Source organism: Canis lupus, chromosome 6 (genome assembly GCF_003254725.2).
Source record: "Canis lupus dingo isolate Sandy chromosome 6, ASM325472v2, whole genome shotgun sequence".
Classification (NCBI taxonomy): domain Eukaryota; kingdom Metazoa; phylum Chordata; class Mammalia; order Carnivora; family Canidae; genus Canis; species Canis lupus.
The window spans coordinates 7,751,729-7,766,934 of NC_064248.1; the positions used below are offsets into that span (position 1 = coordinate 7,751,729).

The window sequence follows — 15,206 nt, forward strand, 5'->3', positions numbered from 1 at the left end:
ACAGACACAGGGTGCTGGGAGGGTGAGTGAGTGAGTGAGTGAGTGTGTGTGTATTAAAGGGCTAAGCCAGACCTGGGAGGCCAGGTAGGAGGGTCTCAAGTCAATTGGGGTGAGTAATGTATCAGCTGAGATGGGGCCTGGCCTGCCGGCAGGGTAGAAACAAATCTATTCCTATAAGCACAGAGACTCACTCTGAGATACTGCAGACACAAGGGGGGTGGCCTGAACTACAAAATGGAGAGCAGAAGCTGGGATGGAGAGAGGTGAATGGAATAGAGAACATTCTGGAGGCAGAATGGCCAGGACTTGGTGACCCCATGCTCTCGTGTGAGCAGGTGGGTTGAAGGTGGTGCTGCTTGCTAAGAGAGGCAAAGCAAGAAGGAGCTGGTTTTCTCTGGACACACTGGGTAGCTTCGGGGTGCACATCAGTCATCCCAGTGGGTGTGCCTAGGAGCTACTGGATATGCAAACTGACACTAAGGAGTTAGAACTGAGCCGAGATTGAGCTATAAGAGCCACTAGCATGTCCCTTGGTGACTTCTGCTGCTGAGGACTCCAGGGTGGCTCTGTGATGATGCACCCCTCGGGTCATGCAACATATCACACCCGTGGTATGCCAGGCCCTGCTCCAAGTCTTGGGCACAGAGTGATAAAGCAAAGTGTCCTCAGAGAGCTTTCATTCCAGTAGAACTAGCAGGTGAGAAATAAGAAAAGACACAAATAAATAAAATTCCTGAACGGTTTGGCAGGGGTGCACCTGGGTGGCTCAGTCAGTGGAACATCTGATTCTTGGTTTCGGCTTAGGTCATGATCTCAGGGTCATGAGGTCAAGCCCTGTGTCAGGCTCCAGGATCAATGTGGAGTCTGCCTGACATTCTTTCTCTCTGCTAACTCACTCTTTCTCTCAAGTAAATAAATAAAATCCTTTTTAAAAAAATTTCTGGACCGGGGACAGTAGGGCTTGGTTCTGTCAGATTTCTGGATCAACCTCCTTAGTTACTGGGGCTTTGTCTCCTCCTTTTCCTGGAGCCAGCTGGTCAGCTCTTCCTGGGCTCCTGGAGCTGGGCTATATGACACATAGCTGAAATACCCATCCCATTATTCCCGAGAGCTCTTCCTTCACTTTTCTGACAGAGTATAAGTTGCTGTCTCTTGCAACTAGAACTTAACACACCCCACCAATGTTTCTGGGTTCAGCTGGATGGAAGCCTGGAACACACAGACAGTTAAGGCACCCTGACTCCCCCAACTGCATGACTGTCAGTAAATGCAATGCTATTGACCAGACCCTTCCTGTAAGGCTCAGCCGCAGGATTACTTCATCTGAGCAATAAGCAGACTTCAAAACACAGGTAGAGTGCTCCAAGCTCCATTCCTGCTTTTTAAGGAACTTGTTAGATCTGTCAGACCACAGCATTTTTAAGAAAAAAATACCTAGGAGGTGGGTAAAAATGTTCTATGTGGATACAGATGTACTCGAATTGACTTCTACTCTTAACAGAAAACATCAAACATCATTTGCTCCTATCATCTTAAATTGAAACTGCAAACTTTAATTCTCCAGCCAAAAATAATAATTATGAAGATTATCACCGATACAGAAAAAAATGTCGATGGTATTATATTAATAAAAAAAGGGCAGAATATAAATATATACCCATGTTATGATCAAAATTCTGTAAAAATTATGTCTGTCTATGAATGAGGCCTGGTCAGGCAAAGAGGAGTGTTGATTTAAAAACCATCTCTGCTTTTTCTATGGAATATGAAGATGGAAAAACTGAAGAGAAACCCAGTAACTTGGAAAGTAACTACCCAGTTGAGAAACTTCACTAAGGGAAAACCCAGGTACAAATGGACTTTTAAAATAGAGTGTAGGTTATTTAAAACACAGCAGCTAAAGGCTCTCTGGGTCTTTGGCAAAGACAAAACAAGCCTGTCCCCTTTTAACTAAGTCACTGACACAAAAGTTGCAAAATAAAAAATGCAAGTAGGCCCACCAAGCTGCCGATTCCTGAGAAATAGTCCAGGTCAGGCATCAAATGATCCAGTTACTGTGAAGAGCTCCTCATGAGCCATGGTCAGGGCCTTTGGAGAACCCCTAGATAGACACAAATTCTTGCAGAAAATCAAAAGCCTAGGAGTTGGAACTAAGGGCTGGATATACTCCAAAGACAGTGAAAAGTTAGAAAAAAAAAAACTATTATCATCATCACTAGGCTGTTCCCCTACCTTATTCCATTTTCCAGATTAGAAAAGCTTAAGTCCGGAGAAGAAAAGGAATGTGACCAAGACAACAGGCCCTGACAGGAGAATCTGTATCTCCCTCCTCTCTGTCCAAAGTGTCCAAAGTGCTTCCTGCCACACCTAGCTTGCTGTGGCCTCTATTAACTCCCATTCCCAGAAGGGACAGCAGAGCCCACAGAGAACCTAAACTGGAATACAAATACAGATACCAAGGAGACCTGCTTTTGCTCTGTTTTGCTAAAAGCAGCTCTAGTAATGCCAGTAATGTTCAGAGGATTACTAAAAGCAAGTGAGCAACTCCAATGGCTGAGTAGGGGAGGGTGTTGGTAATTTGGTTTCCTTGGTCTGAAGAGGAGGATATTCAAACAACTTTCCTAAATTTCTGATCTGAGTCTTTCCAGGATTGAGCTAGGACCATGTGATCATGTCCATCACCTCTCCATGGATTCTAAGTGAATGGAACACCCAGGAAAAGAGGACCAATGGGAACAGTGGCTCAAGGTGCTCTAAATTCTGCCTTACTTTTCTAAAATAAGGAATGGAAAGCCGTTACCTCTCTGACTGCCCAGCAAGCATTATTAAAAGGTTAACTCTTTAGTTCCTTTAAAAGAAGAAACAACCCACACACGTGGTAAACAGGCTACCCCTTGCCTTCGGCTATAACCCTTAAGTCAAAGACTTGGCCAGAGGATACTAATTCCCTGGATGACCTGAGAGGGAGGAGGTGTTTGAGGGGCCCAATGAGGGCCATTCCTGAATCAGCCCAGAACCATGAACATTCATGATGCCTGCATGGCCCACACATGGGTTTGATTTCTTCTCTAAGAATGTGCAGCATTTTATACCGAAGCCAAAGGCAGCCCCACAGATTTGAGTTTCTGTATTTACAAAGGCATCACGTGGAAGTTATATGATTAACTTCAGCAAATATGCATCTAATTTCCATACCCATCCAAAGTCTCAGTTTTGGAGAATCCATATTCAGAATTCCCAGTTTCCTGGTATAATTCCCTCAGGGAAGCGGAGAAGAGGAAGCCCGAGAGCCACCAACTCACCAACACACAATGCCCACTGGTGGGCTGTATAAGTTATTGGACTTACCTGGAACATCGATCAATCTTTTATAGACATTCAAGAAGGCTGCCTCAGCTTCTTTGCTTCTTTTACTCAGTGCATCAATCTGAAAGACAAGAGAAGGAGGAAAAGAAAAAACAAAGAGTTCAAAATTTGTCACGAGGTAACTAAGAAATCATCACATGGCAAACTGAAGTCTGGTTTCTTCAGGAAAGTGCCAGACAGCTGGGCCTTGCTCTTAGGGTAAGTGGCTATAAACACATGGAGTGGAGACAAGCCATGTGAGCCCAGGTGGCAAGGGTGACAAGGCAGGAGTGGTGCTCTGCAGCCATTTGCCATGCTTGGTCACACTGCCCAGCTGAGAAAACAGTCCCTTTTCCGCTCTCTGCGAGTACTGACCAAGAGTTGACCATATGCCAGACACTGTGCTAGAGATGGGTGCAGAGCGACAGCTCCTAGCCTAGAAGCCATGGTCCAGTGGGGAAATAGGTATGGAAACAAGTGATTAAGTCCCAGCTGGCAAAATCCTGGGCAAGCAGAGCCATGGGGACACCAAGAAAGGGCCACCAAGTAGGAAACTGGATGACTTTTGAGCAGAGACCACAAGAGTAGCTCATCAAGGTGGGAAGGAGAGACATTGCATGAAAGGGGAAGAGCACGTTCAAATACCCAGAGCAAAACTCTTAAATCTGGGGGTTCATAGATCCTGGTTAGGAATTTTATGAAAGCCAAGGACCTGCCTCCTAAAAACATACTCTACTCTATTTAGGACACTGATGTGTCCTCTTGTGTTCTGTCCATGGAATCAAGATTAAGAACCCACAGATGAGGTGGTCACATACCAGGGAACATGGGGGTCTGCTGGGGTGGGAACAGGGACATGTGGGTGATGAGACTGGTCAAGTGAGCAGGGATCAGACCACAAAGGCCCAGCAGTGCATGCAGAAGGGGACATTTCAGGGCTTCCTACCTCCCACACAGTGAGTACTCTGTAGGGCAGGAAGGATTGAGAATGGGGAGAATCAGGGAGAATGGGGTCAAACCGTGTTGATATGAGACACAGAGGAAGCAGAAGCAGGTAAGTCAAGGATGGCATCCAGGTTTCTAACTCTGGTACCAGACTAGTGATGGTGGCCAGGATCAGTCTGCCTTGTGAGCTCACCCAGCCGGGCTAGCGTAAAGCCTCTTCATTAAAGAAAGGTGACACATGAAACTCCTAAGGTATGCTGGACACACATTCTAAGAGCCCCTGATTGCCAGATGAACTCAGTACGTCTTCTGCTCACATAACACACTTGTTGAGATATCAGATCTCTTTACACCTGAAGCATGCAAGATGCTACATGCACCGAGTTCATATTGGCTCAGGAAAAGGACACAAAATTACATATTCCTTCGGTCCCCTCACAGAATTATACTCTCTGTCTCCAATGTTATTAAAGAGGCAAAAGGATGTGGCTTAATTATAGGGTCCCTCACGGGAGCCAACCAACAATTTGTTCGGGGCCAAGAGAGGCCACTTGATGAAGGATGGGAAGGCGCTGGGGAGTGGGACTCCAGGGCTGGCAGGGGCCAGGCCTCAGGAAAGCCAATGAAGAGCAGACAAGCATTTCCAGTTTCTAGCCAGTTGGGCTCCAAAATTCCCATTTGAAGTCAGCTGTCTGGAACTCAGACACATTTTCCTCCCATAAAATAAGACCGATTTTTAGGTGCTGGGGAAGTATTCAGAATAATCCCCAAGGACTACTTAAGAATGACAAGACCGTTTTCTCTTTATTTTTACAATAAGGTGGGTTTCTCCCCCCTCCAAGTAGTAGCAATTCAGGCTGATTGTATGACTAGAAAAATTAAAAAAAAAAAAATCGAGAGAGAGAGATTGAGAGGAAAATAAAAATCCCAATTCTGCCACTCTCCAGTAGAAGTCATCCTCTGTCTGATTTCAAATTCTCTTCAAAGTTTTTTTTTTCTAATTAAAAAAAAAAAAAACATACAGTTGAATGAAATGCAGTCACACAGGCACTATAGAGTGATAGAAAGTAGGTTAGTGGTTGTCTGGGGCTGGAGAGGATGGGGGTTTGGAGGAGGATAGCTTAGGGTGCAGGGTTTCTTTATGGGGTGATGAAACACTCTATACAGTTGATTGTTAATGGTTGCACAACTTTTTGTGACTCTACTAAAAGTCAATGGGCTGCAGATTTTAAATGGGTGAATTAAACAGTATGTGAATTATATCTCAATAAAGCTGTTAGAAATGTATCTGAAATTAAACCATATGTAAAATGCTGGATTGTGCTATCATAATATATCAATCTTTTCCAGTACCTATTGCAAAATTTGGAAAATGTCTTAATAGTATGATTTTATCTGTATCTAAACATCCCCTATGTAGATGTTTTGAGTAAAAGTGGATTTGGAGTTACCTCTTCAGATGTCTGGAACACTCCCTATGCTCTGGGTCTTTCTGTTACTTCTGGAGAGCAATGTGTTCATGGGGAGCAGAGTTTCTGCCTAGGAAGCAGGGCACATGCCCTGGCAGCTCTTTGTATGTCCTGATCCCGACAGAGGCTTCTCTACTCAGCTCAGGACCCGAGGAGGGAGGGTCCTTCGCTTTCCAGGTAGTACGACCAAGTGTACAAAGGGTCGCTGCCTCTCTGGTGGACAAAGGATGAGATCTGGAAAGATCCTGTCTCTCCTGTCAGGACTGTTAATTGGGGGTGGGGGGTGGGGCGGAGGAAGAGGCAGGGGATGAGGGCTGGTTATTTACATAGCACACTGGGGGACTGTTCTGTGTCCCCTCAAAAGATGTTGAAGCCCTGGTCCCCAACACCTATCAATGTGACCTGATTTGCAAAGAAGGCATCTTTGCAGGTGAGCAAGTTGAGATTATTATTTTTTTAAAGATTCTATTTATTCATTCATGAGAGACACACACACACAGAGGCAGAGACACAGGCAGAGGGAGAAGCAGGCTCCCTGCAGGGAGCCCAATGAGGGACTCAATTCCAGAACCCTGGGATCATGACCTGAGCCAAAGGCAGATGCTCAACCACCTGGGCATCCCAAGAGGAGATTACTGGAGTAGGTCCTAACCCAGTATGGCCTTGTCCTTATAAAAAAGGGGAAATCTGGTTGCAGACATAGTCAAACACCCAGGGAGGACCCCATGTTAACATGAAGGCAGAGACTGGGATCATGTCTACGGACCAAGGGACACCAAAGACTGCCAGCAAGCCACCAGAGCCAGGAGAAAGGCCTTGGACAGAATCCCTCTCACAGCCTCTTACCTGCAGAAGGAACCGATACTGCCCACAGCCTCACTTGGCTGTCTAGTTCCTAGAACTGTAAGATATAAAGATCTGCTGTTTAAGTAGCTCAGTGTGTGGTGCCTGGTTATGGCGGCTCTAACAGACTCAAACAGGGATCGTGATTCTGAGCCCTTCTCCTGGCCTTCCCCTTTCCACAAACTCGAGAGTTCATAGCCAGTCCTGAGAGAATTAAGACCAAGCCAGTAGGTTTCATTAATTCAGTAAGCAATCGGACTACAAGGTTTCTGAAGAGAGATGATGAGTGCTCCACGCGTGGTTGAGTTTCTACTTGATGGGGTCTCCCGACCCAGCCCCACTGTAAGATTTCCAAGGGTGGAAGAGTCTGTTGATTCTGGGAATTCTGAGACCTTCTATTGTCATTTCGTCTTTGGACACCCTGATGGTCAGCATCCTCGGCCAAGACCAGGTCTTAGAGTCTGAGTTTTGGTGGATCCTTCTCCTTCCAGCTCTGTGTTTCCTGTGGCAGGCTTCTCCTTGCTGCAGCCTAGGACTTCCTATCTCAGGGGTTTCTGCTCCCTCTGACTACCCTTGGCTGGCATCTCTACTGCTGAAGACTTATTCAGGCTCGAAGAGGACGTGGGTAGTGGGTTCCCTTGGCCTGGCAGGGCTCTGAGTTTAGAGAGGGGAAGGAGGGCCCCTAGGCCGGGCTGGCCAGCCTTATCTGTACAAGGGATAATGGTACCCATCTCCTGGGCAAAAGTGGGAAGACAAGCTCACATGGGTAAGGTGCTCAGGGAAAGGCTGGCTACCTGACAGTGGCTTTGTCACATTCCACAGATTTCCTGGGTTTGTCCATGCAGTCAGAGCCCAGGAAGCGAGGCTGTGTTTGTCACCCTTGAGCATTCTGGGAACACAGGGGAGAGAGAGAGTGTGGTCCTCATCCCCATGTCCTCCACCTGCTGCAGATGCTCGGCTGTGTGCACTGCCTGCCTCGGCAACCATGAGCCAGGCCTCAGCGTGGCAGCCCTGAGGAACAGTCTGATGTAAGGTCTTAGGGTGTAGAAGGCTGGAAGCAGGATCCAGGTTAGACACTTGGACTACTGCATGTGCAAAGACAGCCTGAGGTAGAGAGTCTGTCTACCAACCCTAGCCCTTAAAGGCACTGGCTGAGCAAGGGGATGAGCTCGGGCAGGGACAGAGGTTGTGGCACTGGGGCAGATCTGGCAAAGCTCTGGTTGCACTGGGGCCCTGGCCCTGGGGAAAACCGGTTCCGCTCCAGGGATGTGCCTCATGTCCCGCCATGCCCGGTTACTCCTTGTTCCATGCATACGTGAGCAATTCCCCAGCAGCCTGGAAGGCGCCTCCTTGTGATCCTTGAGGCTCAACTGACTCCTCTCCCAGCCGCTTGTGGGACATGGCCATCGCCGCATGGGATTGTCCTGAGGTTCCAGGACCATAGAGAAGGCTCCCTCAGGAGACCCCGGGTTCCTTGAAAGACTATGCTATGCTTTTTATCTCTATTGGCTTTCCTCCCAAATAGCACATGGGAGGTGTTTTATACATTCTCGCTGTGCACGTGACAATTTGCCTCAAGTGATTGAGTTTTCCCTACAGAAGTGAGTAAATGGTTAAGGGATCTGGTTTTAAGTCTTTAAGAAAATGCTTAATATGTAAAGAGTTCTTTGTGTAGGAAGTATGGTTCCTGTGCTGACGTGATGACAGCCACTTGGCGGGAGCCAGCACGCTAGAAGCATCCTTTCCCACTGCATGCGCCTGAGAGCGCTCTGGAGCTGCCCTCCTGCAGCGACCTGTGTCTCCTTACCAGTAGGACCCCGGTGGTTGCTCTGCAAGTCTCCTGGACCCAATGGTTATCCTCCCAGCAACATCACTTTTACCATGCTGAGTTTGGCCTTTCTGTAATAAGAATTAAAACTGAAGATGAAAGTGTATAGAAAGGTAGCTTATTCTAAGTCTGAAACAATCAGAGGCCCCTGGCCTGCTCAGTTGGCGGAACATGCGATTTTTGATCTCAGGGTTGCAAGTTCAAGCCCTGCCCTGGGTGAAGAGATTGCTAAAAATACATACATACATACATACATACATACGATCTTTGTAAGCAAGCAAAACAAACAAACAAACAAACAAACAAACCCCACCTCAACCACTTTATAAATTCAAAATACTTGCTTACAGTAGCATGTACACTCAGAAGCCAGGTTTGGAGACGAGTTCATGGAAATCACCAGTGAGACCCCTAAGATTGTGGAGGGGTTGAGCAGGTGCCTGACCATGTGAGCACTGGCGGAACTACACTGTGCCATTCTGGGAGTCATGTGGAATCTTGAGTTGTCGCTATCAGTCACTGTCTACCCTTCCTGCGTGACAGGCCACACACCTCTGCCACTGCCGTGTGACTGGTGGTGAACGGCACTTTCCATCTGGTTGCTTTCCCACCGCACTGATGTCAGGTTTGACCAGGTGAGCTGCTTTGGCCAATGCAATGTAAATGACAGTGCTATGTGCCACGCTGGAGCTTAAGATTTAAAAGCGATCACATGGTTTGGCACTGAGCTCTTTTCTTCCACTGTAAGGCCAACATGACCTACTGGGAGCTGCCACTTCCACTGGGCTCTCCAAATGAAGACCACACGGTCACAGTCAGCCTGCAGCCGATATGTCATAAGGGCAAGAAGTAATCTTTTATTGTCGTAGGCCACTGAGCTTTGGGGTTGCTTGTTACAGCAGCATGATCTACTAAAGCTGTCTGTTACAAGTCCTAGGGTAGCTATACCGCTAAGACAGCACAAAGTAAAAATAAGGAATAAACAACCAATGTTGTACAGGCCAAAGGATTTTTTTTAATTATTATTTTTGCCACAGGCAGGGCAGGGGAAAGATGGTATGATAAAGTAGAAAGCACACAGGACTTAAACCCAGAAGACTGGATTTATGACAGGGCTCCACTGCACATTTGGGAATATTAAGCGAGCTACGTACACTTTGTGTCTCTGGATTTTATTTTCTATGTCTAAGAGAAGAGAACAACCAGAACATCTGCCTTATCAAAGCCCCGGAGAATCCAATAAGATAGAAAATCTAACAGTGTGGAGCTATTCACAAACTACTTTTTGGTGTTGGTGATAATTACTGACCTGTGATGTACTTAGAAGATGAAACATCACACAAATATCATGTAAATTAATGCCAATTTCCAGAGGGTCAGTTAGAAGAGAATTTACACACTCAAGGCATTAGCTTTTATACAAACCACTATGCCACTTTTAAAAAGGCAGTCTCATAAATAGCTCTCACAGGGGAGCGTTACAACTTTTTAGGGGTATGCTCATGTCTAAGGTAACATTCTCTGTGAAAGTCCCTCACCCACCTGTAACTCGGAACATTAATGGCTTTAAGGTTTTGGGGACTGTTACTCGAGTTTTCAATAGGACCCTCTTGTATTCTGCAGAGGAAGGAAATGTGGGGAAAATGAGTACAAGTCTGAATTTTAATTGGAAGATGCTTTGCATAAAATGGAAACAAGAACAGAATAGTGTAGTATTTACAGCTGCAGAAATCCTCCTTGACCACCAGCCTTGACCACCAATCAATCAAGAAGTCCCAATCGTTTGGCCTCAGAAATCGATTGCAGAATTATGATTTCTTTCCTTCCTTTGATGCTTTAGCCTTAATTGACATCCCCCCATTACTTCCAGTTCGGACACTGTAAGCCTGGACCCAGCACATTTCTGTAACTGTGGCCTCTCCTTGCCATAGAGGGTGATGTGTCCTCCACAGCGGCCCTGGGTCCTTGTCCTAGCACCCAGAAAAGCACATATAGTCACTTTACCCTAATGGCTTCTCCTTACTGCGAGGTTACAACCCACATTCCTTAGGCTGAGGTCCTAGGACCCTTCCTGACACAGCCCTTGATTTACACTAACTTCAACCCCCACCAAATCCAACCACCAACCACACTTGTCCCCACCCCAAGCTGCTGCCTCCTTAACATGCCATGCCCCTTCATGCCTCTGGGACTGTCCGCTAGGTCCTCTGCCTAGGATGCTCTTCACCCCGGGTCACGGGGGAATCCAGCCCTCCTCCTTCATAAGTCAGTCTAGGTGATGCCTCCTGGGTGGTGTCCTCCTGATTTCCCCAGGCACCACTGGTCACTCAGTCCTGGTACCTGAGCTCTTGGTAAATCCCTCTCTGCCCACTTCCCACACCATGTGATGATGACTCATGTGCATGAGCTTCCTCTCCACCACCCTGTGGTCTATCCAAGGCCAGGGACAGTGGTATCTTTCTCTCTCTACCCCAGCATCAGGGTCCTAACTAACACAGAAGGCTGCCTGGGAAGCATCTGTGAATGAATGCAGGTAGGTTCCAGGCAGAGAAGGCCATACAGACTCAGGGACTCCTTGGAACTCACTACCGAATTCTGCAGCATCGGTTACTTTGCAGTATCAGAGCGGAGAAGGCAGTTTCCTGTAATTAAGAGCTTCAAAGAGGCTTTTACTAGCCCCCTTGTAGTCTAGTCTAAAAAATGGGAAGCATGAGAGCCAAGCTCAGGCCTAGTTTAGGGAAGAGCAAACTTCCTTGTCAGAACAAGAGAACCCTGGGGAGGTGGTGGTGGCAGAGAAAGGGAAGGAGGCTGGGGATTGAAGATGAAATAACCAGGTGATGTTATCTCTGAAATGGAGGAAATATGCCTTCTTCCTGGGCGTTTGGTGAGTATTAAGAAGGAATATGCCTACAATTGGGCTGAGCACCTGGGAGGCCCAGAACACTCTGTAGCTGCTATCATGACAATGAATGTCCTGCTTATATACAGGTGATCCCAAAACCTCCCCGAGGGTGGCCTCGGTCTCAGTGCCACAACTGTTGCACACTGAGCTTGCAGTGACAAAGATGCTATTCCTTGGCATAGTGAGCAGACTGCTGCAGGTGCCCTGGTGCTGCCCCGCTGGGCCACCTCCGTGTACCTTGGCATGCTGGCTGTGATGCACAGATACAGACAATGCTGTGGATTTTTTACTAAGGGATCACCAAAAAAAAAAAAAAAAGAAAAAAGAAACAGACTGGTCTTGATGTTCACCCAGCATTGTATATTCTGAAGTGAAAAAGGCTCATCTTTGCAATGCTACCTGGGCCTCGCCGGGCACAGGTGGTAGGGAGGGCAGTGGCACACAGGGCCCAGGGCCTGGATACAGTGTCAGAAGAACAGGGTTGAGCCCCAGCTCCAGCACTAACACAGGTGCACTATATCAGTCACTGAATTAACCTCTGTGCCTCAGTTTCCTTGTCTGCAACGTGGGGAGAATAAACCTTGGTTGTTGTGAATGGTGACAGAGCCCCAGATTGGCAATATCACTTCTCAGATATGGAAACTGACCAAGTACAGAGCTGAGCCCCTGGAGAACCCCACCAAGAATACGATGACACCCCAGCACAATGACCAGGGCTGCACAGTCAGTGGAAAGAATATGTGCCTTGAAGGACTGGAGACTTGGGTCTGAAGCCAGCCCTGGGATATACTTACTGGATAATCTGGAGGTGGGTTCCTTAAACCATTTATACCTTGGTCTCCTCATCTGTCTAGTGAATAGTTCCCTCTTTGCTGAATTGTGAAAATGAACTGTGAGAATCTCCCACATCAAGTAGCTGGTACAGTATGGAGGAGACAGAATCTGAGTAAATGCTGGTAACTTTCTAAAAAATCCAAACATAGCATTCTTTTCCCAGTGCACCCCACAAACTGTTCTCCTCTGCTTCAGGTCTGGGGACAGAGATACATCCAGATGACATCCAAAACACCACGGTGGCAATGACATGCTCAGGAACCCAGTAGCCTGTACCCTGGGAATGTACAAGCTAATGATTTAGAAATAAACACGGACTACTAACAGAATTTTCAAATTGACATGCTCTGCTGGCCTACAGGCCAATAAGGACCAGCAAGAGCTATAGGGATGAGAGACTGGTTCTGTGTTACTCTGTGTCTTTCAAGGGCAAAACATCACTTGAAGAGCCACGTGGCACACCGGAAGTCAACAGACAATGACCAAGATCCCACCCAAAATAGACTCGCACGTGGCTAAGCTTTGGAGTTCTAATTTTAATTGAACACAGGGATGCCTGGGTGGCTCAGTGGTTGAGCATCTGCCTTCCAGCTCAGGGCGTGATCCCAGGATCTGGGATCGAGTCCCACATCGGACTCCCTGTGAGGAGCCTGCTTCTCCCTCTATGACTCTACCTCTCTCTCTCTCTCTCTCTCTCTCTCTCTTTTTCTCTCTGTGTCTCTCATGAATAAATAAATAATCTTAAAAAAATAATTTTAATTGAACACAGCCATGTAAAAGGAAAGCATATGTGTTCTGAAGTGAGATCAGAGTGGCAGAGAGCACGTTTGCTATGAGCCCTATGGGAGACATGAGAGGACCCTGGGGTAGAGGGAGCCCCTCTTCCAGTACCCTAGTCACTTCTGGAGCAATGCGGAGGGAGGAAAGACTGGGGACAGGTGTGGGAGCCCAGCTGCCAGCACAGCTTGCTCTCTCAAGATCACATTCCATTATGACTTCTAACTTGCAGGTGGAGTCTTCCAGTGAGGAAGAATCACATCCATGATACTCCCCGTTGCAGAGACCCGAACAAGACTCACTGGACATCCCTATGTGGCTCAAAGCTGGATGGACAAATACCACAGGGTAGTTTTGGTTATGGAGGCAATGCAGTGTAGACATGGGTAACAACACCCAGTGGCTTCTTATATAAACCGATGGAATATTCTTCAACTACCTGGCCTCCACCTTGACCAAGTGTCTAAAAGGAGAAAACTGGAGAAATCCAGAGAAGATAGTGCCATGAAGGACAAGTGGGGAAATAAAGATGGGGCCACAGAGAAGAGATCTGTGACAGAGGACAGCATGAGAAATACTGCAAAGACCATGAGAACAGTAACCAGTACCTCTATCTTCCTTTACCATTTGCCATGCCCATCTGATGTTCTGGCTGTCACCGTGTATCTGAAGGGCTGCTGTGGGGAAGAAGGATTATCAATCCTCTCTCTTCCCAGAGTGCAAAACCAGAACCAACAGGTAGAAGCTACAAGGCAGATGATAGCTTCCCGGTGGGAAAGCCTCTGCCCACAGCACAGCGCTTCAGAGGTAGACCATGCTGGTTGTCTGAACTACTTACTGGTTTGTTCATTCTTTCAACAGAATCATGGGGGTGGTTAAAATGTGCCCGGCAGTGTGCTATCCTATCCTCTGGGCCCAGAACCAATCCTCCACCCCCCAAACCTCATAGGTAAATCACAGTGGGCTGTGAAGGAGGAATGTCTACCTGAGTTTTTTTTTTTTTTTCCCTTTTCATTTTCTTATCCGAGGTTTCTGAAACCCGTTTTTGATGAACAGATAATATATGTATATAGTTAAAAAAAATCTTATATGTATAAAAACGTATACAGTGTTCAGCAAGGTTGCATAATACAAGATCAATACACAAAAATCAATTGTCTCTCTATATACTAGCCATAAACCATCTGAAAGTGAGACTTTAAAATGTTCATGGATCAGGAGACTTAATATTGTTAAGATGGCAAAATTCCCAAATCGATCTACAGATTCAGCGCAATGCCTGTCAACATCCCAGCTGGCTTCGTTGCAGAAACTGGCGAGTTGATCCTTAAGATTCGTATTGAAATGCAAGAGATTCAAAATAGGCAAAACAATATTGAAAAAGAAAAGCAAAGGGGGGGGGGTACTCACACTTACCAATTTCAAAACTTACTACAAAAACTAACTCAAAATGAACCAGAGACCAAAATATAAGAGTTAAAACTACAAAACTCTTAAAGGAAACAACCATAAAGCTCTGTGATTTAAGATCTGATACCAAAAGCAGAAATAACAAATGAAAAAAGAGGTAAATTGAATTTCATCAACTTTAAAACTTGTATTTCAAAGGACACTATCAAGAAATGAAAAGACAACCCACAGGATAGGAGGACATTTTTGCAGACCATGTATCTGATGAAGGATTAGTACACAGAATACATTAAGATGGCTTACAACTCAACAATAAAAAGACAAATTACTGAATTTAAAAATAGACAAAATATCTAAAAAGATATTTCTCCAGAGAAGATACACAAATGGCCAATAAACATATGGAAAGATGCTCAATATCAGTAGTCATTAGGGAAATGCAAATCAAAGCCACAGTGAGATATCACTTCATATCTGCTAGGCTAGAATGGTTAAGTGTTAGGGAGGATGGAAAGAAAACTGGAACCCTCATACATTGGTGATGGAAACATGAAATGAAGGTACTCTGGATAAAAGCTTGGCAATTCCTCAAAATGTTAAACACAGAGTTACCATATTAGCCAGCAATGCCACTACTAGGCACACATCTAGAAAAATGAAAACATTATCTGTGCAAACACTTGTGTATGAATGTTCACAGTAGCATTACTCACAACAGCCAAAAGGTGGCAGAAGCCCAAATGGCCATCAACAGACAATGGATAAATAAAATGTGGTGTTATCTATACAATGGATTATTATTCAGCCATAAAAAGGAATGAAGTGCTGATATATGCTATGACAGAAATACATC

The 15,206-nt window shown here is 46.0% G+C and overlaps 1 protein-coding gene across 12 annotated transcripts in view; it reads right to left on the bottom strand.

Annotated features, from left to right (window-relative positions):
- CUX1 (cut like homeobox 1) overlaps positions 1–15,206 on the bottom strand; it is a 364,476-nt gene that overhangs the window by 166,700 nt on the left and 182,570 nt on the right. For all 12 annotated transcript variants that reach the window (XM_025425918.3, XM_025425917.3, XM_025425919.3 and 9 more), the window contains one exon: positions 3,349–3,427. In XM_025425918.3, the coding sequence (XP_025281703.1) occupies positions 3,349–3,427 (79 nt within the window). The remainder of the gene's footprint in view (positions 1–3,348; positions 3,428–15,206) is intronic.